Source organism: Kogia breviceps, chromosome 5 (assembly GCF_026419965.1).
Source record: "Kogia breviceps isolate mKogBre1 chromosome 5, mKogBre1 haplotype 1, whole genome shotgun sequence".
In the NCBI taxonomy this organism is placed as follows: domain Eukaryota; kingdom Metazoa; phylum Chordata; class Mammalia; order Artiodactyla; family Physeteridae; genus Kogia; species Kogia breviceps.
Genome location: NC_081314.1, coordinates 90607950 through 90635532, shown reverse-complemented (window position 1 = coordinate 90635532; position 27583 = coordinate 90607950). Strand labels below are relative to the sequence as shown.

The window sequence follows — 27583 nt, the reverse complement described above, 5'->3', positions numbered from 1 at the left end:
TAAATGCTCTCTAAAGTCCTCATTTTACCTGTTTTAGTATTAGGACATGTTTTACTCATTCATAAGACAAAAATGTCAAGTGTAAGTGAGATGAACACCTGAGCATCTGCTCTCAGATTCAATAGAACCTACCAATGTTTTGGGAGGTTTTTTGTATAAATTTATTTATTTATTTTTGGCTGCATTGGGTCTTCGTTGCTGTGTGCGGGCTTTCTCTAGTTGCAGCAAGCAGGGGCTACTCTTCGTTGCGGTTCACGGGCTTCTCATAGTGGCGTCTCTTGTTGCAGAGCAGGGTCTCTAGGCGCGCGGTCTTCAGTAGTTGCAGCACATGGGCTCGGTACTTGTGGCTCGCAGGCTCTAGAGCATGGGCTCGGTAGTTGTGGCTCGCAGGCTCTAGAGCGTGGGCTCAGTAGTGTGGCTTACTGGCTTAGTTGCTCCACGGCATGTGGGATCTTCCCGGACCAGGGCTTGAACCTGTGTCCCCTGCATTGGCAGGCGGATTCTTTTTTTTTTTTAAATAAATTTTTATTTATTTAGTTATTTTATTTTTGGCTGTGTTGGGTCTTCGTTTCTGTGTGAGGGCTTTCTCTAGTTGTGGCGAGCGTGGGCCACTCTTCATCGCGGTGCGCTGGCCTCTCATTGTCACAGCCTCTCTTGTGGTGAGCACAAGCTCCAGACGCGCAGGCTCAGTAGTTGTGGCTCACGGGCTTAGTTGCTCCGCGGCATGTGGGATCTTCCCAGACCAGGGCCCGAACCCGTGTCCCTGCATTGGCAGGCGGATTCTTAACCATTCTTAACCAATTCTTAACCATTCTTAACCAGGGAAGTCCCCTACCAGTGTTTTTTTTATTTATTTTTTTTTTGTGGTATGCGGGCCTCTCACTGTTGTGGCCTCTCCCGTTGCGGAGCACAGGCTCCGGACGCGCAGGCCTGGCGGCCATGGCTCACAGGCTTAGTTGCTCCGCGGCATGTGGGATCTTCCCGGACCAGGGCACGAACCCGTGTCTCCTGCATCGGCAGGCGGATTCTCAACCACTGCGCCACCAGGGAAGCCCCCTACCAGTGTTTTTGAAGTATCTCTCTTGATACCTTCTCCCTCCCTCCTTTCCTAAGAAATTCAGGGAGTTTCCTGAATTGTGGGTTTCTCATTTCCTCAATTTATAATTTTTGTTATTTGTTTCTTGGCCACACCATGTAGCTTGTGGGATTTTAGTTCTCTGACCAGGGATCAAACCTAGGCCCTCAGCAGTGAAAGTGCAGAGTCCTAACCACTGGACTGCCGGGGGAATTTCCCCTCAATTTGTAATTTTTCCCACATCTGTAGGCTGTCCCCAAAGAATAAATTGTTTGATTTAAAGGTATTTAAACTTTACATAGCTTTATACTGCACAAGATCCTCAGCAACCTATTTTTTCCCCTCAAACTTCATGCTTGTGAGATGTGACAAGTTGATGTGGTTAGTTGTAATGAAAGACCTAATTCTTGTCCCAAAGTTTTGTGCTTCAGTTTCCACCACTACAAATACACAAGGAGGAGAGTTTAAATTGAATCATCTATCAATTCTCTCCAGATCTGAAATTCTAATTCTACTTTTTACAATAAATATAGAGGTGTACAGTTTACTCCAAAAAGATAGCGCTGATCATAATTATGATTTAACTGAGGTTGACTCGTTGATCAGAAACAGAACCCCATGGGAAACGTCATGGTATCATTTTCAGACATTTTGGCAAAATTTAAAGATTACCTGAATATGAATCTTCAGTATGTAAGACAAATCATTTTAATACCAGGTTTGAAGCGGCGCAGGCAATGATGAGAAAAGGCAGAATTCACAATGCAAAAATGCAAAGTTTATTTTCTTAAATAAAATACTATATTCATATCTATACAAATAATTATTACAACCATTAAAATGTTACATTTACCAATAAAAATTTCAAAACTTTAAACAAGAGCATGGTTCAGAATATTCACACCCTAATACAATGCATTTGTAAAAAGATGTCAAAATAAACAGGACCTATTCTTATTTACAACTGTAGGACAATCCTGACCATATTATACATATCTGCTCTGGATTCTATTACAAAACAAATTAGTTCGCATTAGAATTATAAACCAGGTAATTTACAGTAATAGGACACAGTGCACAGCAGACATTGCTGGCGTGAGAATAGTTACAAATATTACATACACTACTGAAAGCACTACAGTTAGATTTTTTCTGGTGACTGCCCTACAGTAAGCTTCTCACCCAGTGTATCTATAAATAATTTGTGAAGGTAACTATGTTCTCAGATTTTTCCACCCACTTTTACTGAAATGAATATATATGTGTATATATGGAGATATATATATATATATATATATATATATATATATATATATATATATATATATATATCTCCTGTTGAAAGTGGAAGCAAATCTTTTCTTCACAGTAACACAACTGCAGCATTTTAAGCAACACTGTCTGGTCCCTTTCTTCTTGGAAGATCAACAGTTCAACTCCCCCTAAAAGTTACCAATATAGTCATGTCCAGTGCCTCACAGATGAAAAATGGTTTTAAGACTTCGGGGATGGGGGAACAGAGGTCCAGAAAAGCGAAGAGGGGACTGACATGGAGTAAACTTTAAGTTCCTATGACATAGTATGGTGTATAGCTATACGCACAACTGAGGGAAAAAAATTAATGATCATCTTTTCAAAAAAGTGTTAACAAATGAAGAGTTGTCATCTATGTCTCATGAGATCCCTAGTGACAGATTATGCAGTCATCCCAAATAACACCAATTTGGATACTATCCCCAATGTTTTCAACCCAGGTTGGCTCATGTTTATGAAGCATCTGAACACAGGCATGCGCCAGAAAACGATTACAGTTGACAGGGTTTGTGCAAATCTAGAAAGAAGAATGTTGAATGGCCACCACATACAAGCTCTGAGTTTAAAAGGTGTCTTGCATCTAACTAGTAAGTGTTCTACAAGATCAGCTTTAAAGATGGCTCAGAGAATGATAAGGCAACAGTGAGAAACATCAGCTGTACTTGTCGTCTAGGTGTTTGATTACACAGCATGTACCATCCCGGCCGGTCCTTCGCTGTAACAGAGGAGTGAGTGAGCAGTATGTTCCAATGGCTGGTCCTAGGACCAGAGGCACGGTTGCAGGTAAAGTGCAGTCGCAGGGTAGCGGCATGCGGGCACAACTAGAAGCTCTGTGTCCAAGAAGTCCCTCAACACTTCTTCCCAGAACACCTGGATTGCCTCAGTCTGAACCTGATGTCCCCCACAGACCCTAGTAGAAACACTCTTAGGCTCACACAGGAGTGTAGAATGCAGGGAGAATATTGTTAAGTAAAAAAAAGGACCCTTTTCTGTTGAACTCTGGAGGAAGGAGAAATGGTATCCTTCAGCCAAAAACGTATCGGAGAAGAAACTAATTTCTGGTCGTTAATTTGCATAAAGGTATCATAAAATCATCACTTATTATTATTGCCCTCTGGAAGTACACAGCCATAGGTCTTTATCTCTGGGCAAAGGCAGATTTAGAGAGACAACAGAATTAGAATAACGACTCCCAGGTTCCGAAGGATATCAACCCAAAGCCGTCTGATTTTGGTACCACCTTTGCCCTTTCTTTACTCCTCCATGGGGGAAAACAAAACTCTCCCAAACAAGGGACAGAACTATATGGCACATTAAACATTTTCAATCGGTCGTGAACTACTTTTGTTTCAAGAAATTCTCGTTGCCCCTTAATAGAATAGGAGATATAATGGTTTCCAAAGGCAGACATTTGGGAATCACTGATTTGGAAGTATGAGTCCCTATCACACGCTGATCCAATAGACACTGGACCCAATATATGTTTCAAAGCAGAGGAGTAATCATCCTTCTAAGGAAATGACCAGATTCCCTGCCACCTGTTTGACATGGAGCAGACGGAAGACAATAAGAGCCTAAGTACTTACGTATCAAAGGAAGGATAAAGCTAAGAAGATGCATATTAGTGAGTCTTTACCCTTTCTCAAATTTTAAAAACGTCACTCCCATTAAAATGTATTGCTACATTTTTTTTGCAGTAAAAATCTTAGCCTCTCCATGAAATGGCCAACGTTAGAAGGCAAGAGCAAGGCAAATGAATTATCTTGAAAATGTTTAAATAATTTTGTATAGTAAGAAGCCTGATTTTTTAAAGTTGATCCTCATTGCAGTTCACCCTGATGTGTGACTGAAAATCACTGAAAAAGAACATTCTTTCCTCGTTCTTCTCTTCCCAAAGTTCTGATACATTACATTTTATAAAGCATGATCACTCTGGAATTTAGACTCCTTACTTAGAAAAAGGGTGCCATCTCTGGTACACCCCAAAGGTCTTAAAATAAAAATAAACTACCTGGAGCAGTATAAAACATCCCGAAACAACCTGTATGTACCAAAAAAAGAGAAATGACATCAAAGTTGATTTCTTTTATCCATGATTGACACATTAGAAGTTTTTACATGATGAGAAATCTGAAAATTTTCACCTCATCAGAAGTTGCTGTGTAAAATGTTCAGAGGAATCAACCACTTTCTGAAACTGATTCTATGTGATCAATAACACTACAAGAGAGAAAAATGATTTAATCAATGACTCTCACTTATGACTCATACATAAGTTAGTGTATTTCTAGAAATTACAAATTTATCTGTGGAAATGGTTTTACATTCTATAGACATATATTAGCAAGCCATGAGTAACATTAAATTTACTATAATAAAAACTGACTATGTTCTCTGCCATTCCTTTGCCAAAAATTATATCCAGAGCTCGTTAGATATTAAATAATAAATTTCCTCTCCCAGATCATGTAGCTCTAATTATCAAATACTTAATACTGCTGGTAAATCTCATATACTCGTGCTTATAAATCAAGTAAGATTACTGTGCTCTGAACACTTTCAGAATTGAGTTTGTGTATAAAATGATCTCTTACATACATATATACATGTCTGTAAGATAATTAGAGCTACATGTAAGCAGGAGCCAAATTATTTGCAGATGGTCATATCTTTCCTCCAATGGTCAAATAAGCCTTACGTAGGGGGTAGAGACTCTTTCGGGATCAACGTGTTATATTCCTGGAATGAAAGCTCTGAGGAATGTAAATGCTATCTCTGAACAGAGCTGAGCAGAAAAATACAATCGAGGCAACAGAGAAATATCTGCAAGTACCAGGCTTGGGGCCTTTCCACTGAATGTTCAAATCGAGCTTCTTCTTAGCCTGTTACCTTAGTTCCAATTCTAACAGTCCCCAGTTCTTCAGAACTCAATAGCCACTGTGTGTGTGTTGGCGGGTGCAGGAGGAGGAGGGGGAGACGGAGAGAGAGAAAGACAAGGTGAGAAAGAGAGAGGGAGGAAGGGAGGGAGGGAGAATGAATAGCTGGACACATTGAAACCAGTCCTTGAAATTAGCAGACTGGACTTTTTTCAAGAACAAAGAAAAACTTGAATGTTAAAGCTTAAAACTCAGTTAGTTTGTTTTCTTTTTAAGTTATAAACCTCACATATTTTTTCTCAATTAACTGCTGTGTTTATCTGCTGTCTTGTTTAAGTAACTTATTCATGATGCTCTCCTTATTCCTCCCCACGAGCGTTTTGAAGGGAGAAAATACAAACATTTTTCTTATATTTTTTTGCCCCCAGGAGGCTGCCTCAGTTGGCAGCAGGAAGAGACAGGAAAATTTGGTGAGAACAGTTGAAGAGGCACAGATGACCCTTTTGCTGAGTCTTTAATAGAGGTATTCACTGGAGTTAACTGCTCTAACCAAGCCTTAGGAGGCTTTTTTTTTTTAAGGAAAAAAAACCAAAATTCTGGTCCGTGGGTTCACTTTGCTAACAGAGTAGACAGAACAGTTTATATCTCCCACTCCATCCCATTTTTGGCAGACTGTAACAACAACAAAAATTAATGGGCTTGAGAATGTGAGTATATATGTTTTCTTAATTTTTAATTAAATTTTCAAAATTCAATACATGAATTTTGAATATATTTTTAAAATTCATTATTAACTTCAGCGGGGCTTTTAAAAAAACGCTACGTCAAGTTCTTCTACACTTCAGCAGGTCTCAGGTCCCAATTCCTCATTTTCAGATGGCAGGCCTATTTTTAAAGAGCCAGTTTATACTTTAAAATCTATGTCCGAGTACACACACACTCACACACATGGACACATACAAAGACAATTTTTTGAAGCACCATTTCACATCTACCATTAGGAAAAATAATGAACAAATTCATCTTCTCACTGTAATTCTACTATGAAGGGTAATAATGCAATATACAATGCCATATTTTAAATATAAATATCAGTAATGAAAATACTGACAGAGCTTAAGACTCTGTTCAGAAATATTTTAAAAGTGAGGCTCAAATAACTGTGTAGATTCCAAACACACTATTTACTGATCAGTCCCTAATGATTAAACAAATATAAAAGAACTTATTTCAAGATCAAATAAATAGAATTCTACAACAAAACTCAATGAATGAAAAAATCTTTAACTGAACACATGCAAAACTCCACAATACAGCTGCTTTTATCCTTATGGCCTGATGCAAAATCCAAGTACAAAATGGAGAACATCTATGTACTTTGCTTTTTAGCTTTCCACTTTTAAGGCTACTTGTTTAAGGAAGACCTTTGCTTTACAGGATCTTGGCACATTAAAGGATAACATGGCTCCCTAATTTGGAGAACAAGACATGACATTCAGATAATTTATGAATTGTTATAATTAAGAAAGAAACCTCTACCTAAACCAAACCTTGTGAATAAAGGTCGATTAAACAACTCATTTATTTGCTAACTGCTTGACTTGAATCATGGACATTCATTCTACATTAATTCAACACCTGCCATGGGTAAGAAACTGTTCTAGATGCTGACACTGGCCCGTACTTGGTTATGAGCCATTGTGTTATATCAAACTGTCTGTACTTTTGGAAAGCAACTCAATCAGCTCAACTATCTATTTTACAAATTATCAACAATCAAGTTTAAAATCTAGGTTCCTTCCCAGCACCCAGGACACACCAAGATGATCTCCCTCAACTTCCAGCCAATTAATATCTAGGGAATGTCAGATTACAGATCAAACTTGAAAATGTAAATCTGCTTGGAAAATTTAAAAAGTACCCCATGCAGTTAAAAATGAAAGATAATTAGTTTTCGACAACCCAGTATTTGCCTCATCTCTGACACGGCTTCCCTACATTCAGAAGATAACTGACAATTGATTATACAAACACAAGGAGATACACTCACACAATCTCTCTCTTCCTGTGCACATGTGTGAATACACACACAAATACATTTGTAATCTCACCCGTTACATTTATGTTTAGTCAGTCAGTATTTAAACAGCTGAACTGCAATCATGACCTAAAATATGGCTTATGTTGTGGGCAGGTCTGTTTGAGGACTGCTTGGAAGAGTCCGAGGCAGAGGCGTTTGCTATCGTAAGCAAAGGTGACATTGCTGAGCCGTCAGGGAGAGCTGTAGCTATTTCTGGAAACAAAGATGTCATATTAAAATTGGATAAGTGAGAGTTGGTCATGTGCATTGGGGGCATGTCAGGGAGAAGAGGAAAACTTGGTTGAGCAAAACCAACAGGTCTGGGAGGAGATAAAATTGATCCAAATCGGTTATTCAAACTTCCACTGTTTACCTTCTCTGTGCTAGGATTCGAGAACATCTGATTAGAAAAATAAGGGATTGAAATATCATTGGACAGTGTAGGATGAGCAGGAGAGTACGGGGGATAGAAGGAGGGGAGAGTATTTTGGGGATCTACAGGGATGAGGGCTGGAGTTCGAGTGGCACTAGGCTGAGTAACCTGTGGAATGAAAGAAGTGTTAGCATTTATTGGTGGATTCATGCCACCCTCAGGAATAAATGGAAAACCAAAATTTTGTGATAGTGTATGCTGGTCAGGTGCTGAATTATCATTAGGTACTTGTGGGCCATCAGGCATGAAACGAACAATACTTCCTCTCTTTTCTGTAGTGGGTTGTTGGCGTCCGAGAATCATACTGCCACTAGTAGACAGAGGAAGATGGGGAAGACTTGGATCAAAGACATTACTGTGTCTTTGGTTTCCAGAGCGATTCCTTTCAGGTTGACGAATTTTGGAACCGCTGCTGTCTTGCAAGGGATGCCTTGATCGCTGGGGGACTGAAGAGCTAGTCTGACGTACAGGAGGCCCTTGGTCAGCATTTCCGTGAGACACAGACGGATGCGGCAGACCTGGCCTTGCAACCCCATGCATGTTGGTTGTGACTGGAGGGTTCATGTGGCCCTTGGTCCCGTGACTGTCAGTAATCCTCATGGGATTGGACTTCTGTACAGAAACGTTGGGACTTGTGTTTCGACCTTGAATATCTCCTGAGGAAGAAGAACTCGAAAATGGAATATTCAAAGTGCTGTTCCTGGTGTTAATTGCACCCAGGGACATGTCACAACTCTCCCTATTCTGACTCTCACTCTCTCTTCTAATATGGACACTTTCATGAGTTGGGGGACAATTATACTCGATTGCAGAGGAGGGACCACACTGTGTATTCCTCTGATGCTCAGGGAGTGATCTCTGGCTCCCAATGACCTGATCACCCAGCTGAGGGGCAAGTAAACTCTGCATGAAACTCTGGTGACATGTATTTTCACTGTCCCTTGGTGGGATAGCATTTCCTGTTGGGATGCTCTGAACTGGTGGGTAAGGTAATCTCTTTTGGCGGTCAATTGGTGGTGGACCAGGGTTTTGACTAATTCGAAAAGCCTGGGACTGCATGCTCCTCAAGGATGACACAGGGTTACCTATTTCATTATTTCTTGAAGACTGTACTTCAAAATTACTCTGGGGCTGCTGACTGGCTCCGCTTGGCTTAAATGTCTGACAGTCAGAAAGGCGGATATCTGAGGTAACAGTATGGTCCACACGACCCTGCATATTATGAATGGCCAAACTCTTATTTCTGGGAACGTCAAGGTAGCTTCTCATTTCAAGCTGATCTGAAATTCTGGAACCCTGAATCGATATACCCATTCTCTGCTCTGAATTGGAAGATGTCTTTCCAATGAGCGCCTCCGCAGAGTAACTTGAAACTCTATTTCTCTCTGGCCTGTGTGGAGTACAAGTCATGTCTGAAGGTCTCGTCACGATACTCGGTTGGGACACCATTTGCTGCTCTATGCCTCTTGATGTCAGAAGCCTCTGCATTGGATTATGCCCAGATACGTGTTCAGAAGAAAGCCCCGCACCTTGCTGCCGGCTTCCCACCTCCTGCTGGTGCATGAGGTCTTGACTGAGATGGTTATGGTGACTCCGGCTTGTGGAAGGGTTTTCACGACTCTTCTCTGGCTGGGAGCTTCCAAAGTGTTGCTGCATCTGTTGCTGCATCTGCTGATGGTGGGGGTGTGGCTGACCACTCTTGGGTCGGGATTGGTCAGTTCCATGGTGCTTGGGTTGTAGAGAAAGCTGAGAGGCCTGAGTGCCCTGAACAAGAGTCCTCTTTTTCTGCATCTGAACTTCCTGTTGCAGGGTTCTCTGTTGGTGGACGTGGGGCTGAGAGTGGACAGAGCTCTCCGCATGAGGTACGTGATGCTGCAGTTGATATAAGTGATGCCTGTCTCTTAACTGCCCCGCTTGCTGCTGCTGCTGCTGCTTTAAGTAGAGATGGTTACTATGCAGGTGAGGCACCCCTTGAGCTGGCACATGCTGCTGCAGGGCCTGCAGACGTTGGCTGGCCTGCGTTTGCTGCTGCTCAGCCACGGAAGGCTGCGAATTGCACTGAACCTCAGTTTGCCTCAACGCAGGGGCCACAAAGTTGTTACCAGGTGGGAATAACCGTGTAAGGCCGTCTCCATGTGCTGGGTTGCTAATAGGCACAACTGAGTTTGAAGAGTTGGGAGGGATCTGACTAACCATCATTTGAGTTTGATCGGAAATGCTGTCTGGAGTTCGGCTCACCAGGGACAGACCTTCAAGCCGGAGGGGAGCCGGCTGACAGTGCTTTTGACGTTTAGCTGAAGACAGTAAAAGGTCATCTTGGACAGCACGCTTAGCAGAGTTTTTACGGCTTTCATGACTTGGCTTTAAGAGTGGCTCTTGAATCTGTGGATTTGGTATGGTACCAGCCATAGTATTTAGCTGTTCTTGGGAGTATTCGGTCATCAGAGATGGTCCAGGAGGCTGACTGCCATAGGAGCTAGATGAAACCGTCAGATTAACTGTTGCAGGAACAGCTGTTTGCTCTGAAGTTTGGGATAAACCAGCGCAGCTGACCAGAGGATGGGTGATGCTGCTCTGATGGATAAGATTATTCACACTTAAACTGGTGATGCTTGGTGGCTGAGAAGTCGAAACCTGTAGAGAGGCATTTGATGTTTTCATTCCTATAGAACAACTTGGTTTTTCAAGGGGCCGACCCACAGTTGCTTCAATTGAATCCTGAGAATTAAATTCATTTGGTGTTGCATCTGCCTGTCCTGGGCCATTCTCTTTAGATATCTGTGTTTTGAAAGGCTGGTCTCCCTCTAAAGAGGATGCTTCAGAAGGCTTTGAAGGAACTTCCCTTATATCGGCCTGGGTGCCAGCTCTTCCCTTCTCAAGGTTCTCCTGGTCAAAAATAGCTCTTGCTGCAAGAGCAACTATATCAGTCTGCTCTACAAAGGTACAGCTGTCACATGTGTTAGTCGTTGCATTGCTGGTGACATCCTCTCTAGTTGTTTCAGGAAGCATGGATGCCACTGAGAAACTACGACTACTGCCAGAGCTGGTTGACATGGGGGAGTCAGCCTGCCTACTGGTGAGCAAAGAACCATTAATAACCTCCTGATCAGGGATGCAGGAATGATGCTGTCCTGGATCTCTGTCGTCACTGCTCATCAGTAATAGCTCCTGTTTGGGATGTAAATCAATACTTGAATGGACTATTTTAGAATTTTCTGAAGGAAAGTCAGGATGGTCCACCTGGACTGAAAGAGATGATTTCTGAGGGTCTTTGTCTTTAGCAAGACCAGATAGCAATGCAGTTAAACCCTGCCCCTTTAAGAGACCTGTGGTTTGCACTGTAGCTGATGAATCTTGCTCAGCCCTGCAAGGTTCAGCAATGACTTCTACCTCAGAAACACAGTCAGTACTTGCAGTGCTTGTGGCAGATGACAAATCAGAAACCTGAGAAACCAAAACGTGGGGATCATTTGCAGACGAAATCAACACGTTGGCTGAAGTGCAGGATTTGGCAGCATCTGGCAGTGCCGAACTAGTTGGTGACTTATCCTGAGATGTCTCTCGTTGGAAAACGGGGAGAGAATCTTTGGATTTTGCTGGGGCCATTGTAAAATGTTCACTTGTTACAGATTCTTGGGAGGATGAGCTAGACTCTTCTGCTGACTTAGATTTGGGTATGGACTCAGGTATCACTGATTCAGAATTCAGAACATCCAAAGAATGTGAGCCAGAAACACTTACACTATTTGCCTGGGTCATAGTGACAGATGGTAACACAGCAGGGAGGCTGTCCAAAAGTCCATCATTACACGATGGCTCTGTGGAGCCTTCGGTGCTGGGGCAGTCTAACTTACCCACATCTCTGGCTGGATTCAGGGTGCAGGCTGACTTATTAGTGGCTAAGTGTTTCTTGACACTCGGCTTCTTATTCAGCCTTTTGGACTTCACGTTAGGCAAACAAGCTACAGTGTTCATTGAGGGAGTGGTCACTAGATTATACGTACTGGGTGGTGTGACTGAATTCTCCGTTGTCATGGGAGATGCTACAGCTGTTGTTAATGAAACACAGTTAGCTGGGGTGGTTTGACTATTTGCAGCAGTTTGAGGATTGGCAGGCTGGCTAACAGACAGTTGTACACAGCTTTGCCCAGCCATCTGCGATATGCTTTGATTGAGGCTGGCCAAAGCGCCAAATGTATTCAGGGCAACATTGGTATTTGGATCTTCGCTGGTGGTGGGTTGAATAATTTGCATAGGGGTTTGACTTGTAGTGCCTGATGAAGACATCACAGGCTGCAAAGCAAAGAGCTGTCCATTTAAAGAAATGGTTTGAGGCTGTTGTTGGTTTGACATGGTTACAGAAAGTGTTTGTGTTGAATTAGATGCTGATAAAGATGAAGGTCTTGGTAATATGTGGACAAGGTGCTTTCCTCCAAAACTCTGTGGGGTCGAAACATTTTGCACTGAATTGTTAGACCCTATGATAGCACTGGCTCCATTGACAGGGAGTCGAACAGAACCAGGAGGTGGAGCGGAGAGGAGTGGCAAAGGATTCTGATTAGCTGCCTGTATGATTACTATCTGTTGACCTACTGTTTGGTTGGGAACCTCTGCCCTCATCATTGTTGGGCACGGGGTGGTGCTGGGTGGCTGAAGAATGATAACGTTTTGATTAGCAGGAGCTGCGTTAACAGCTGACCCAACTGGCTGAGCCATCTGAATCACTTGCATTGCTGAATTCAATGGAAGGATACTTTTTGGAGGCTGAGATTTCACTTGTGGCTGGGCAATCAGTGACTGCATAGGTAAAGATGGACAAGAAGGCAAGGTTACAACTACTTGCTCAACTGGCTGCCCATCTGCTGGAAAGGAATTATTCAAGGTGACACCTGTAGCCACACATCTACTGTGGTTGGTCGTGGTCGTGGCTGTGCTAGTACCAGACTCAGTTAATACCGGAGTCACAGAAGAAGACGGTGTCTGGCTTAAGGGCTGAATAGTGTTTCCCGCCAGTTGCAAAGTAGTCCACGTCGTCTGCGTGTTTCCAGCTGAGGAAATTCGGGTAAGGCTATTAATGTTTTTCAAATCTGAAGCACTAACAGCTGAAGAAGGCAAAGAACAAGAAAGAGTCCAACCACTGTCCACAGGGTTTGCAGAAAGGGTGCTCACAGGGGTGGTGGTCTCCCCTCCTCCAGGGGCAGATGGGGCCACCACTGTAGTAACACTTGTCAAGTCTGCACCCTTGCTAATGCTCGCTGGACAAGAATCACCTGCAGATCCTGGAGGCTGGGAGCAGACTGCCGTGGTAATGGAAACAACAAAGGTGGTTTGAAAATCACTTCTGCACTCCTCTACGCTCAGGCAGGACTTGCTTCCTTGGTGTCCTTTAGTGGCGGTTGCTGAGCAGCTGGAGGAGATGCTTGTGGCACAAGGGACTGTTTTCTTCAATAATTTGGGGCTCTCTTGCCCATTCTTATTTTCAGAAGAATTTTGATCCTTTAGACATGTGTGCAATGAATGATGCTGGGGTGGTACAGGCCCGACAGGGACAGTGATCAGTGAGCCACTGCTGGCACCAAGCACACTCGACTCGCTTTCGGAGGTGGAAACCTCAAGAATATTTTGAGCAGAGATGGTAGCAGGAAGACAAAGAGGAACAGGCTGGTTGGCAGCCAGTGCAGAAACCGTGGTCTGATGCCATGGCTTGTTTTCAGAAGGGTAAACTCCAGAAATAGACACAGGAGTCACAAGATTGCAAGTCCTCTGTACTGGCACCACATTGGCAGTTTGCTTCTGTAAATTATGACCAACGTTAAAGGTTATCCCCTGAACAGCTGTTCCCTGGCTATTTCCACCAGGCTGACTCCCATTGGAATAAACAATGATATTCTTTTGAACCTGGTCACTGGGAATAACAACAGAGACCTTTGAGTTTTTAAGATTTCCTTTCCAGTGGATTGTGGGGTCGTCGTATAAACATATGTCATTTGCTTTTAGTAATTCAATATATCGGCCATTTTCTTTTTGAATTTCTTCCAGTTGTTTCCGTAGCTTTTTAATTTCTTCAGCTACAATATCAAAAACAAAAATAAAAAAATTACCTCTAAGTGTCAATATTTATAATAATTTAAGAAACAGCTGTATACTAAACTACTGAATTCTAATTTTAGCATTCTAAATACCTCAGTTGAGAATCTTCAGCTCTTTTCTAATATAAGTTCTTTCTTCTTTTTAGAATGGTATCTCAAATCTCTATCCTAATCCTTTGAAAAGTATGTATCTTTAAAGGTCAACAATTCAAAGGTCAAAAATTACTCATAATGTAGAAATCTCAAAATTCCAACATTCAAAATATGGCAGCAAGGAAAGACATACTGATCTCATGGTAACATGCTAGGAAAATAACACTGAATATCAATATAATAGCATTTAAATGTTGCAATAACTAACATTACTTTATGGTGGTAACAGAGAGTCTTTTTTTTTTTTTTTTTTGGCCCCTCTGCATGACTTTCAGGATCTTGGTTCCCCAACCAGGGACTTAACCTGGGACCACGGCAATGAAAGCCCAGAATACTAACCACTAGGCCGCCAGGGAACTCCCGACAGTCTCTTTTATTTTATTTATTTATTTTTTTTTTTGCGGTACACACGCCTCTCACTGTTTGTGGCCTCTCCCGTTGCGGAGCACAGGCTCCGGACGCGCAGGCTCAGCGGCCATGGCTCATGGGCCCAGCCACTCCACGGCACTTGGGATCCTCCCAGACCGGGGCTCGAACCCATGTCCCCTGCATCAGCAGGCAGACTCCCAACCACTGCGCCACCAGGGAAGCCCCCAGTCTCTTTTATAAATGGCTCTAAAATGGTTTCTATTTCACCCTTTGAAACAATAGAGACCAAGCAGAACGTGTAAGAAGTAAGATGGGAGAGTGCTGAAGAAAGCACCAACCGTGAAACTTGCTTTTTCCTTGGTAGGGCCAATGTGTGTATGCTAGTGAGTAATGAAGATGTCCATGATGCCCTACACTGTTTTAAAGGAGACAGCCTCAACCATGGATACTAAGGGTCAGCCTTGGCTATTGGTATGTATGCTCTGTGACCCTATACATCCCCACCTGCCTTGCCATAGTAGGTATTCTCCCCCATTCCCTCTGCCAAAGGCAGCCGATCCTCAAGGCCAGTACCTTATAAGGTAGCCTGAAGTAACAAGTTCTGTTCCAACAAGGAGGAGCTGAGACTATCAGATTGTTTTTCTCAGCTATTTAAAGAAAGAGCCACAGAATAAAGATGCCAATGTGCTATGGACATTAGAAATTAAAGGACAATTATCATAGACCAAATAATAAAGAAGATTGTTCTCACGTACTGTGCACTTACTATATGCCTGGCACTTTTCATTCACTGTCTCATTTAATAATAATAACAACAATAACAGATAACATTTATCAAGCATTTACTCTTTTTTTTTTTTTTTGCGGTACGCGGGCCTCTCACTGCTGTGGCCTCTCCCGCTGCGGAGCACAGGCTCCGGACGCGCAGGCTCAGCGGCCATGGCTCACGGGCCCAGCCGCCCCGCGGCATGTGGGATCTTCCCGGACCGGGACACGAACCCGCGTCCCCTGCATCGGCAGGCGGACTCTCAACCACTGCGCCACCAGGGAAGTCCAGCATTTACTCTTGTGCTGAGCTTTACTCTAAGTGCTTTGCCTGTGTTATCTCTTTTAATCCTCATAACAACCACGAGATGGGACAACCACCTTTGTCATCGTCACTTTTAGCTGTAAGAAACAGGTTCAGAGTAGCTATATAATTTGCCTAAAGTCGACTAGATAGATGCTATGATTATCCTCATTTTAAGACAGGGAAACTGACACTTGGAGAGGTTAAGTAACTGGCCAAAGGTACTGAGTGAGCAAAGGAAGCCAAGACTCAAGCCCAGGTGATCCTGACTCCCAAGACCACTGCTGTGGCCACTGTGCAAGACTGTCATGTGGACAGTGAGTATGTGGAGGAAGCTGCTGGGAAAAGAAGAGAGAGCAGATACAAAAAAGAACCAAAGAAAGGATCATGACTGCAATGACAACACGGTCGGACTTAAGGGGCCTCGGGTGCTGCCCCAACCCCAGGCCTGGCTGTTCAGCTCTTCCTGAACCACCTGTGACTTGTATTTCTTCAAGTTTCCCTTTTCCCTAGGGTAACTCGATTGCCTCCGATGCTGGGCTGTGAAACCAGAGGAGCCCTCATTAGAAAAGTCTATACATCACTCTAGCCTTACTATCCCTTTCGTGGGTGCCTCAAAATGGTTACCAAATATTGATTATGTATCTAATTGCCCGACAGCATCATAAAACAGGACCTGGACCATAAAAGACAGCTGACTGAGGGGAGGGGTAAGTTGTCAGCTAACTGAAAGCAAACAAGAATTCAGAATGCCGACCTTCTGGATGTGCTTTCCAGCATCCTTCTCACTTCCTACAATAAACACAGCCCAGCATTGCTCCCACATCAGCAAATTCTGAGGTTTCTCTCCTTTTAAGGTGACCTACTGGGTTGTCACAGGAGATTCTCTCTGCTCTTGTCAGAGACATAAATAAAAGACAGTTCAAACTGGCCTACCACTCGGAGCTTTCTACGTGCCTGGGGTATTTTTCTTTTTGGCTGTCACAAGGAAACCTCTCCAATGCAAATGGGAAAAGAGAACTCATCTGATAGCATAAAAAAGTCACCTCTAAAAATCAAATGTCATTAAATGACCAGGCAGTCTCACGCACACATTACATGCAGTATAAACAATTATGAACTGAATGTTTTGGCCTTCTGAGTTAACTCCTAGTTAAGCTGGCACAGGCATATCTTTATCTGCTTTAAGTTACACTGAGCAGGACTCCTGCTGCATCTTCTTATGGGATTCCCCTAGCTGGAAGATCCACCTGGAAGGAAGGAGATCCAGTATTATCTGCATCATGAGTTTAGCAAACATGAAGTACAAGAAGAGTAAAAAATCAAAATTGTGTATGCCTACAAGGTTAGAGTTGCTCAAAGAAGGGGGAAAAGAGGTCAACTAGGTTGAATTTATTTGCAACGCTATTCTCACAGGCCCACCCAATGCATGATCTTAAGGTACTGGGGCAAAAAAGCCTTCTGTATCCTAATATAAGTTGCACTGTGACACAAAGGCCTGAACATTGAAAAAAACAACAGAAAGTAAGAATCTTAAAATCTTTACCTTGTTCATTGTTTCCTCCATTAAGCAGGAGTTCATCATTTTGCCTTTTCAATTCTGTTATATACTTAAAGGCTTGGTCCAGGATCATATTCTTGCTCTGCCAAAGAAAATCAACCATTTAAAAGTTTCACTGAAGGGTAAGAACTTGCCAGAAGAAAGTTAAAGCTTTGGTTTTATCACATATATGTGATATGTATCTTTTCAAAATTTAAAACTGCCACCATATCCAAAACTTCTACTGTTCCTCTTTCATTTAGTAAGTATTTATTGAGGCTCTGTTCTAGGCACTGGGGATGTAATAAACAAAAGGGACAAAGTTCCTGACCTTGAGGAATATTATTTATTTATGAGGAACTATTATATATTAATATCTATTTATATTTATAAAATCAGGTGGTGATAAATATTATGAAGAAAAATCAAGTAGGTACTTCACTCTCTGTTAATCTAGTCACCTCCCTTGCCCAGTCCAGGTTTGAGTTTAGATGCATCTTTCTCTAGGAACTCTTCCCTGGGCCTCTCTGTTCTAGCACTCTATACTTCCTTGGCTAGACGGTAGGTATTATTCCCCTCTTACTATGATATTTACTGTGTGCTTTATTATTTCAGATCACAGAAGAGCATAATGGGTGGGAGCACAGATGCCCCCACTTAGCATTTCTGTAACTTAGGAAAGTTACTTAGTCTTTCTAAACCTCAGTTTTTCATTTGTAAAATGGGGATAATAAAAGTACGTACCTTGAAGGGTATGGTAAGGATTAAAGTCTTTAATATAGAGAGAACATGTAACACTCTGAAAACACAGTTAGTGGGGTATGGAAAGTGCTTAATAATTGCTAGCTTCTTGTAGCTACTCTGTGTCAGGTCCTATGTTAAGTACTTAAAATGCATTATTTCTTGGACTCATTAGAAGAACTATATTGTTATTGCTTATTTGTTCAGCTTTATTGAGGTATAATTGACAAATAAAATTGTAAGATATTAAAAAAATAATAGTAAAGTAGGGTAAGGAGGGGGCCAGAGAGATGGCAGAGGTTACTCTGTACTGTGGACTGAATGTATGTGTCCCCCCTACAATTCATGTGGAAGCCCTAATCCCTGATGTGATGGTATTTGAAGGTGGGGCCTTTGGGAGGTAACTAGGTCATGAGGGTAGATCCCTCATGGATGAGATCACTGCCCTTAGAAGAAAAGACATGAGAGAGGTGATCATTCTCTCTGTCATGTGAGGACACAACCAAGAAGAAAGCCCACATCAGGAACCGAACCCGCTGACACCTTGATCTTGGACTTCCAGCCTCCAGAACTGTGAGAAATACATTTTTGTTATTTAAGCCTATGATAATCTTCTTATAGCAACCCAAACTGACCAAGACATTCTGCTACAATCTATTTCATATAGGGAGGTTGGGGAAGGCCTCTCTGTAAGGTGATATTTAAGCAAAAATCTGAAGGGAGTACAAGAAATTATGCCCTGTGGATATGTGGACGAAGAAGGCTCAGGTATCAGGATCAGCAAGGACAAAGGTCCTCAGGCGGGGCTGAGTTTGGCATGTTGGAGGAATAGCAAGGAAGTGAGTGAGACTAGAGTCAAGTATATTGGGAACAGCAAGAGGAGAGAGGCCAGAGAGAGCCTTCAAGACCATGGAAAGATTTTAGATTTTCATGTTATTCTTTACTCTGTCAACCACAACTACAAACTATTCTAAATAGTAAGTTGAGATAACAATGTCACTTGACTGAGTTTTGGTGTCATGCTCCCAATATATTCCATTCCTAAGCTTTCTCAAAAAGATCGTATTTTATGTCAAAGTTCCTGTATTCTTTACTTAAATTTTTAAAATTGAAAATACAATATATGCATATGGCAAAAAAAATGTAAATAATATGAAGAGATATATAATGAAATGTACATTCCTTTTGACTTTAGCCCTCCAAACCCCTTTCCGGAGTCAACAAATGTAAGTTACTTATGTATCTTTCCAGAAATATTCTATGCCAATACATATATATATATATATGTATATATATATATATATATATATATAAATCTTTTTTTAAAAACTCAGATAGAAGGATACTATAAACAGTATGTTATATGGATGCAACTAGAGGTTATCATACTAATTGAAGTAAGTCAAAAAGAGAAAGACAAATACCATATGATATCCCTTATATGTGGAATCTAAAATACAGCACAAATGAACCTATCCATGAAACAGAAACAGACTCACAGACATAGAGATCAGACTTTTGGTTGCCAAGGGGGAGGCGGGGAGGGAGAGGGATGGACTGGGAGTTTGGGGTTGGTAGATGCAAACTATTACATTTAGAATGGATAAACAATAAGGTCCTACTGTACAGCACAGGGAACTATATCCAATTTCCTGGGATAAACCATAGTGGAAAAGAATATTTTTTAAAAAAAGAATGTATAGGGCTTCCCTGGTGGCGCAGTGGTTGAGAATCCGCCTGCCGATGCAGGGGACATGGGTTCGTGCCCCGGTCCGGGAGGATCCCACATGCCACGGAGCGGCAAGTCCCGTGAGCCATGGCCGCTGAGCCTGCGCTCCGCAACGGGAGAGGCCACAACATTGAGAGGCCCGTGTACCGAAAAAAAAAAAAAAAAAATGTATATATGTGTATAACTGATTCACTTTGCTATACAGCAGAGATTGTCACAACATTGTAAGTCAACTGTACTTCAACAACAACAAAAAAGTTTAAGTATGTTACATTGTTTTGTTTTAATTTTCAAAAATATATTTTGGGGACTTCCCTGGAGGTGCGTGGTTAAAAATCCGCCTGCCAATGCAGGGAAACGGGTTCGATCCCTGGTCGGGGAAGATCCTACGTGCTGTGGAGCAACTAAGCCTGTGTGCCACAACTACTGAGCCTGCACTCTAGAGTGCACGTGCCACAACTACTGAAGCCCGCATGCCTAGAGCCCGTGCTCCAAAACAAGAGAAGCCACCGCAGTGAGAAGCCTGCACACCACAACAAAGAGTAGCCCCCGTTTGCGGCAACTAGAGAAAGCCCACGTGCAGCAACGAAGACCCAGTGCAGCCAAAAATAAAATTAATTAATTTAAAAAATATATTTAGGGGGCTTCCCTGGTGGCTGGTGGCGCAGTGGTTGAGAGTCTGCCTGCCGATGAAGGGGATACGGGTTCGTGCCCCGGTCCGGGAAGATACCACATGCCGTGGAGCGGCTGGGCCCATGAGCCATGGCCGCTGAGCCTGCGTGTCCGGAGCCTGTGCTCCGCAATGGGAGAGGCCACAACAGTGAGAGGCCCGCATAACGCGCAAAAAAAAAAAAAAAAAAGAAATTTTATATATATATATATATCTTGGATGGTATGGTCATTTTATGGACCTTCGAATCCTTGAGCATGGTATATCTTTCCATCTGTTTGTGTTGTCTTTAATTTCCTTCATCAGTGTCTTATAATTTTCCAAGTACAGGTCTTTTACCTCCTTATTTAGATTTATTCCTAGGTATTTTATTCTTTCTGATACGACTGTAAATGGGATTGTTTTCTTAATTTGTTTTTCAGATAGTTTGCTGTTAGTGTATAGAAACATAACAGATTTCTGTATATTAATTTGTATCTTGCAACTTTACTAAATTCATTAATGAGTTCTAGTAGTTTCCTGGTGGCATCATTAGGATTTTCTATGAAGAGTACCATGTCTTCTACAGACAGTGACAGCTTTACTCCTTCCTTTCCAATTTGGATTCTTTCTATTTGCTTTTCTTGTTTGATTTCTGTGTATAGCACTTCCAGTACTATGATGAGTAAAAGTGGCAAGAGTGGGCATTCTTGTCCTGTTAGAGGAAATACTTTCAGCTTCTTACCATTGAATATGATGGTAGCTGTGGGCTGTCATATATGGCTTTATTATGGTGAGGTATGTTTTCTCTAAATCCACTTTGTTGAGAGTTTTTATCTTAAGTGGATGTTGAATTTTGTCAAAAGCTTCTTCTGCATCTATTGAGATGATTATAACAAATTCTTCAATTTGTTAATATGGTGTAACACACTGATTGCTCTGCAGATAGTGAACCATCCTTGCATCCCAGGGATAAATCCTTCTTGATCATTGTTTATGATCCTTTTAATGTACTGTTGAATTCAACTTGCTAACATTTTGTTGAGGATTTTTGCATCTATGTTCATCAGTGATACTGGCCTGTAATTTCTGTGCTCATGGATTGGAAGGACTAATATTGTTAAAATGAGCATATTACCCAAGGCAATCTACTGATTCAATGCAATCCCTATCAAAATACCAATGGCTTTTTTCACAGAACTAGAACAAATAATTTCAATATTTGTATGGAAACAAAAAAGACCCCAAATAACCAGAACAATCTTGAAAAAGAAGAACAAAGCTGGAGGTATCATGTGTGATTTCAAATTATACTACAAAGCTACAGTAATCAAAACAGTATGGTACTGGGACTTTACTGGTGGTCCAGTGGTTAAGACTCCGTGCTTCCAATGCAGGGGATGTGGGTTTGATCCCTGGTCAGGGAACTAAGATCCCACATGCCGTGTGGTGCAGCAAAAAAAACCAAACAAATAGTATAGTACTGTCATAAAAACAGACACATAGAGCAATGAAATATAATAGACAGCCCAGAAATAAACCTATGCACTTATGGCCAATTAATCTATGACAAAGGAGGCAAGGATACTTTGGTGGTACTGGGAAAACTGGACAGCTACAGGTAAGAGAATGAAATTAAAACATTTTCTCAGACCATATACAAAAATAAACTCAAAATGAATTAAAGACCTAAATGTAAGACTGAAAACCATAAAACTCCTAGAAGAAAATATAGGCAGAACACTCTGACATAAATCATAGCAATATTTTTTTGGATCTGTCTCCTCAGGCAAGGGAAACAATAGCAAAAATAAACAAAAGGGACTACATCAAACAAAAACTAAGACAGTGTCCTTTCATAAAGCAAAAGTTGAGACAAAGGCAGAACCTGATAATGCCCACCTACTGCACAGTGAATGAAACTATCAACAAAACCAAAAGGCTGCCTACTGAATGGGAGAAGATATTTGCAAATGGTATATCCAATAAGGAGTTAATATCCAAATATACAAAGAACTCATACAACTAAATATCAAAAACCAAACAACCCAATTTAAAAATGGGCAGAGGATCTGAATAGACATTTTTCCAAAGAGGAAATGCAGATGGCCAACAGGCACATGAAAAGATGCTCAACATCATTATCATGAGGGAAATGCAAATCAAAACTACAATGAGATATCACCTCCCACCTTCCAGAATATGTTATCAAAAAGACAACAGGGACTTCCCTCGTAGTCCAGTGGGTAAAACTCCATGCTCCCAATGCAGGGGCCTGGGTTCAATCCCTGCTTGGGGAACTGGATCCTGCATGCATGCCACAACTAAGAGTATGCATGCCGCAACTAAAGATCACGCATGCCACAACAAAGATCCCGTGTGCCTCAACTAAGACCTGGAGCAACCAAATAAATAAATAAATAATTTTTAAAACCAGAAATAACAAACAAACAAAACCCAAAAACAACAAATAAGAAGTGCTGGTGAGGATGTGAAGAAAAGGGAACCTTCATGTCCTGTTGGTGAAAATGTAAATTGGTGCAGTCACTATGGAAAACAGTATTGAGACTCCTCAAAAAATTAAACATAGAATGACCATACAATCAAGCAATTCCACTCCTGGATATTTATCCAAAGAAAACAAAAACAATAATTCCCAAAGATATATGCATCCTTATGTTCATTGCAACATTATTTACAATAGCCACGATATGGAAACAACCTAAGTCCTCATCAATAGATGAACGGATAAATAAGATGTGATTTGTGTGTGTATATATCTATATCTATGCTATACTTTCTAAAGGCTGTATTTATTTTGTTTACCAGTCTATTACTGATAAATACTTAAGCTATGAAAGAGGAATTTCATTTTTTTTATTCTTCAGCTTTTATAAATGTTACAGTGAATGTTTAAGTTCTACCCAGTATTTATACTATTAAATATCTCCGGTACTTTATCTGATAGCTCTCTTCAGGTAGCAGTTGGTGATTTAGGGCTTTGGTTCAGCAAGTTACGACTTTGGGTCCCTTAGGCTGGGTCCCATCAGAAATCCAGTATAACCCAGGAAACACTGTACTTTAGAGAAAGAAACTAAGATAGCGTCCTTTCTTAAAGCAAATGTCGAGACAAAGGCAGAACCAGATAATGCCCACTTACTGCTTCTCTACTGCAGATGGGGGTGGGGACATGTGGCAATAGTTAAGAAAATCTAAATCTATTCAGCTTCTGGAGACCAAATAGTGACTTCCATTGCACATTCTAGGACACCAAGAAAGAGAAACGATTATGGTTTCCTTTCAGAGAATCTTGTAGGAATAAAAGCCAAGGGGAGGAACATTTTATTGGGCAAACACCAGTACTTAGTGAGCAGCTACTATACATTGATATGTGAAGAAAAACAATCAGAAGACATAGTACCTGCCCTTAAGTTTGCTTGTGTGTTAAGGAAACAGAAAGTACCTTTTTAAAAAGACTAAAAAACACATTTATGCAAGACTAGGTACCATCTTGTAGGTGAGAATGAAAAGAAACTGAATTGTAATACCTTGCTGAGGGAGACAGTGCTGTGAAGTGAACACATTGATCTGGCCCTCCCCATCAAAAGCCTGGGATGGTTTGGGACTGGGAAGCTCCAGCTACCCCAGAAGGTGGGGTGAGGCATGGGTTAAAACTGAGGGGACTGATAGAAAGATTCTTCTTTTGCAGTAATAAGAACCATACACACTCACACACACACACACACACATCCTATGCAGCTGGATGACTTCCCCTCTTCCCCAACCACAGGAGACAAGTTTATTTTCTGTGAAATTTGAACCAGAAGATTTCAGCCTCAAGGATACTTACTTGGCACAGAAGTGGACAAGATGAGGCTCCTAAATGAAAACAGGGAGGTAAAGTAAAATCCTGCCTTCTAAAGCATGAGACTCTCCAGCACCCCTTCCCCATCCCAGCTCCCAGAAAAATGGCAATGAGCCTTATAGTTCTTTTCCCACCATTCCCACTCCTAGGTAGGGTGCTGAAGGATCCTTCTCTGGAAAATAAAAATTAATAGCTAACCCCAAAAGAAGAAATCTACAAACACTGATATTGTTTAGTTCAGCAACAATAACAACAACATCAGCTCACTAGCCAATCACCAGACAGTTAGGACCACGAAACCACAAGCCTGTTCAATCAGCTTTTTAATGCCTCGTTCTCAAATATGAAAAAAACAGCTAAGTATCATTAAACATTTAAGGAATGTCTCCAAAAAGAAAGACAAAACCTCAAAACAGAGGAGGGGAAAAGGAAATCAGAAGAAATGAAGACAATATAGAAAATAGAAGAAACATTTAAAAAAACCAAAACCCTATATAATATTCTCAAAGCTGAGATGATATTATATCCATTAAAAAAACATGTATGAAAAGGAACAAAGAATAAGAAAAAAGGACTTGGAAATTTAAAATATAAGAGCTGAAATTAAAAACAGAAGAGTTGAAAGAAACCAACTAATTGAGATTGAAAAGGAAGGGTAAAGGGTTCCAGAAGTAAAGGTTCAAAGGAAAAATAGGGAAAATGGAAATTATGTGGCAATTTGATCATATAGAAACTGTAGTAAGAGACTGTTGGAGGTGTGGAAAGAATTAAAGATAGGCAGGTATATAGATAATTGAGCAAATGAAAAACAATGAGGCAATTATTAACTCTAAAAAACCATTAATGGCAGGGAACAAAAATAATCATTCTGAGCACAGAAACAACTTAGGGAATTATCTGATCACAAGCAATTGGTGAAAGTATGAGTGGATTTCTTACCTGTTTCAGCGCAGGGGAGCATGGGATCAGCTCTCCTATTCTGTTTATCCCAGCATTGATTTTCTTCTTTCTATGCCTCTCCACTAGATAGAGGAAAAATTCATTTATCAAACCTTACAGTACTACTGCCAAAGTGTCTCATTCTCCCTGGGTAAAGAAATTTTAGGTAAAGAAATCCCTAAGAAAGTCTTATCAAATAGTATCTACTGAATACAAACAACTACAATAAGATTTCTAAGAATGTCATATTCTAGGTCTAGTGTTATGGAAATCAATCCATTTATTAGGATTTAAAATAATGGAATCTATAACAATTAAATTCAAATTATAAACACAAAGTGCTAATACTACATTACTCTTAGGCCATTATCATATTTCAAGGAATTATTAGAGACTTTAATGATAACTAAATTACAAGAACCCACTAGCTATGTTACTAGAAAGCTGCTTCTTTATAGCACATGGGCAAATTAGATCTTTCAAGACAGATTAAAGAACTTTAACACACCTTTTAGGCTGACTAGAAGGCATTTTTGGAATAGAAACATCTATTAGTTGTGACTTAAAATAGACAAGAAAAGGCACTGGTTTATTTTTTTCTATGGGGTCTATGCTGTTCACTTTGGCCCATCTAAGCTGAACAACTGACAACTTCTCCATTAACTGAGAAATGTTCCAGGCTTACGTGCTACAACTTTAAAAGTTGTATGAGAGGGGCAAGAAGATACAAGCGATGATCTAAATAGTTTTTCTATAAGACACTGTAAATAGAAAAATCAGTCTACTTTCTGTTAGTTTTCTAAAACCTTCCTTTTAACAAAGGACTTCAGTGCTTCTAAGAGGATGATCCTTCAGATATAGCACAAGTAGGTCTTGTTTTTCAAAATATATACTTTTTGCTTCATAATCTAGCAGTAAGAACATCCTTTCAATGACATCCATTTACTCTCTCTTAATAAATTACTATCAGGACATATTTATGGTCCCATGTGACATTTGATTCCAATAAAAAGATTTAGTTCATATGGCTAAAAAAATTAGATTTATTGATGTGGCCAAAAAGAAAAAACAAACCACAAAGCAATAAAGTATAGCTCACCTTTCTTCTGAATTCTCTAACAATAGTATTTGCTGTTATCTAAGAGCATAGTTTTTAATGTGTGTAGATAAAACAACAAGAACAACAACATTAAGACTCTATCCACAGTGATAAAAGGGAATTCAAAGGTAGTAAAGGCCCATTCTGGGGAACAGCAATGTCCTACCAGTGTTCAACACATCTTTCCATAGATAAAGTTTTCCCCAGGGTCCTTTCCTTAGGGAAGGGAAGATATTATTTATAGAGTAATAGAAATTGAGTCTAAAATATATATTTTTAGATCTGACTGTAGTCCCTGATGGAAAATAAAATGTTAAAAATGTACCAAATTGTCAATGTATGCACAATTACTTCTATAAATATTTACCTGGCTGTGGCCTATAATTTTGATGTTTGAGATAAAAATCAAATATTTTTTTCTAAATTTTTTCTTATAATTGAGAACTCCACAGCTTAATTTAAGACTGTTCACATTTCAAGTACCTTTAAGATCTACAGCCTGCTCCCCATTTCTTCCCTACTCCTCTAGGCAGCTAGCCCACTCTAGAATTTCTGCAGAGGTACATACTCTTCACTCTTTTCAGGAGGAGTATATCTGGAATTCCTCAATGGGTGAAATCACTTAAAACACTAGCTCCAGGGGTATATTAATCCTTAAATTATTTAATAGGCTGTGAATCAGAAAATGATAAGCCATCTTCATGAGACTTAGGGAGTATTTTGTCAACTAAAACAATATAGAACAAATTATTTTGTATAAAATAAGTAAGATACAAGGGTATATTGTACAACACAGGGAATACAGTCAATATTTTATAATAACTATAAATGGAATATAACCTTTAAAAGTTTGAATCACTATGTCATACACCTGTAATTTATATAACATTGCACAACTATACTTCAATATAAAAAATGCAAAAAAAATAAATAACCCAAACAATAAAGGAACACTTTCCTAAAATGTAATGAATAATGATTCTGTGCTTATAACATAAAAACACAATCAACTGCAGTATAATTTCATTTTGAATGCAAAAAATGCTAACAAATAAAACTTAAATTGCTGTTTCTACCTGCATTGTGTGTCTCCCGATTTTTCTTTCTGAAACAAAAAGTACAGATAAAAGGAATATGAAAATAATAGGAAAACATTTTACTTTATATTTTCAGAACCATAAAAATTAATTTTATGAATTTGTATTTGTTCTATCAATGAGAAGCCATTTGAAGGAAAATTTTCTTAATAATATATTATGGTATAAAAACTTAACTGTAGATACATCAGTATAAACTTAGAATTCACAATTTCTCAAAGTAACTACAATTCTCCATTTTTCCATACCCAGAAGTCATTTGTTGGGAAGTAAGTCAATCACTGAAAATCTTACCTATTTGAAAAATGTACTTAAGGGGCTAGTCAGCTCTCTAAGTGATGTGCCAAGCACAGCTGCCCCTTGAACAACATGGGTTTGAACTACACGGATCCACTTATACTTGTATTTTCTTCAATAGTAAATACTACAGTACCACAGGATCCGCAGTTGGTTGAATCCATGGATA

General features: G+C 40.4%; 1 protein-coding gene across 3 annotated transcripts in view; it reads right to left on the bottom strand.

Moving 5' to 3' along the window:
* Positions 1 to 1910: 1910 nt before the first annotated feature.
* The window catches only part of USF3 (upstream transcription factor family member 3), a 48230-nt gene continuing 22557 nt past the window's right edge, over positions 1911 to 27583 (bottom strand). For 2 of the 3 annotated variants that reach the window (XM_067034620.1, XM_059063858.2), the window contains exons 4-7: positions 27097 to 27125; positions 24922 to 25004; positions 17005 to 17101; positions 1911 to 13846 (exon numbers count right to left, since the gene is read on the bottom strand). In XM_067034620.1, the coding sequence (XP_066890721.1) occupies positions 7407 to 13846; positions 17005 to 17101; positions 24922 to 25004; positions 27097 to 27125 (6649 nt within the window). In that variant the 3' untranslated portion in view covers positions 1911 to 7406. Of the gene's footprint in view, positions 13847 to 17004; positions 17102 to 23967; positions 23997 to 24921; positions 25005 to 27096; positions 27126 to 27583 lie in introns of those variants that run through there. The other variant, XM_067034621.1, reaches the window with a different exon arrangement.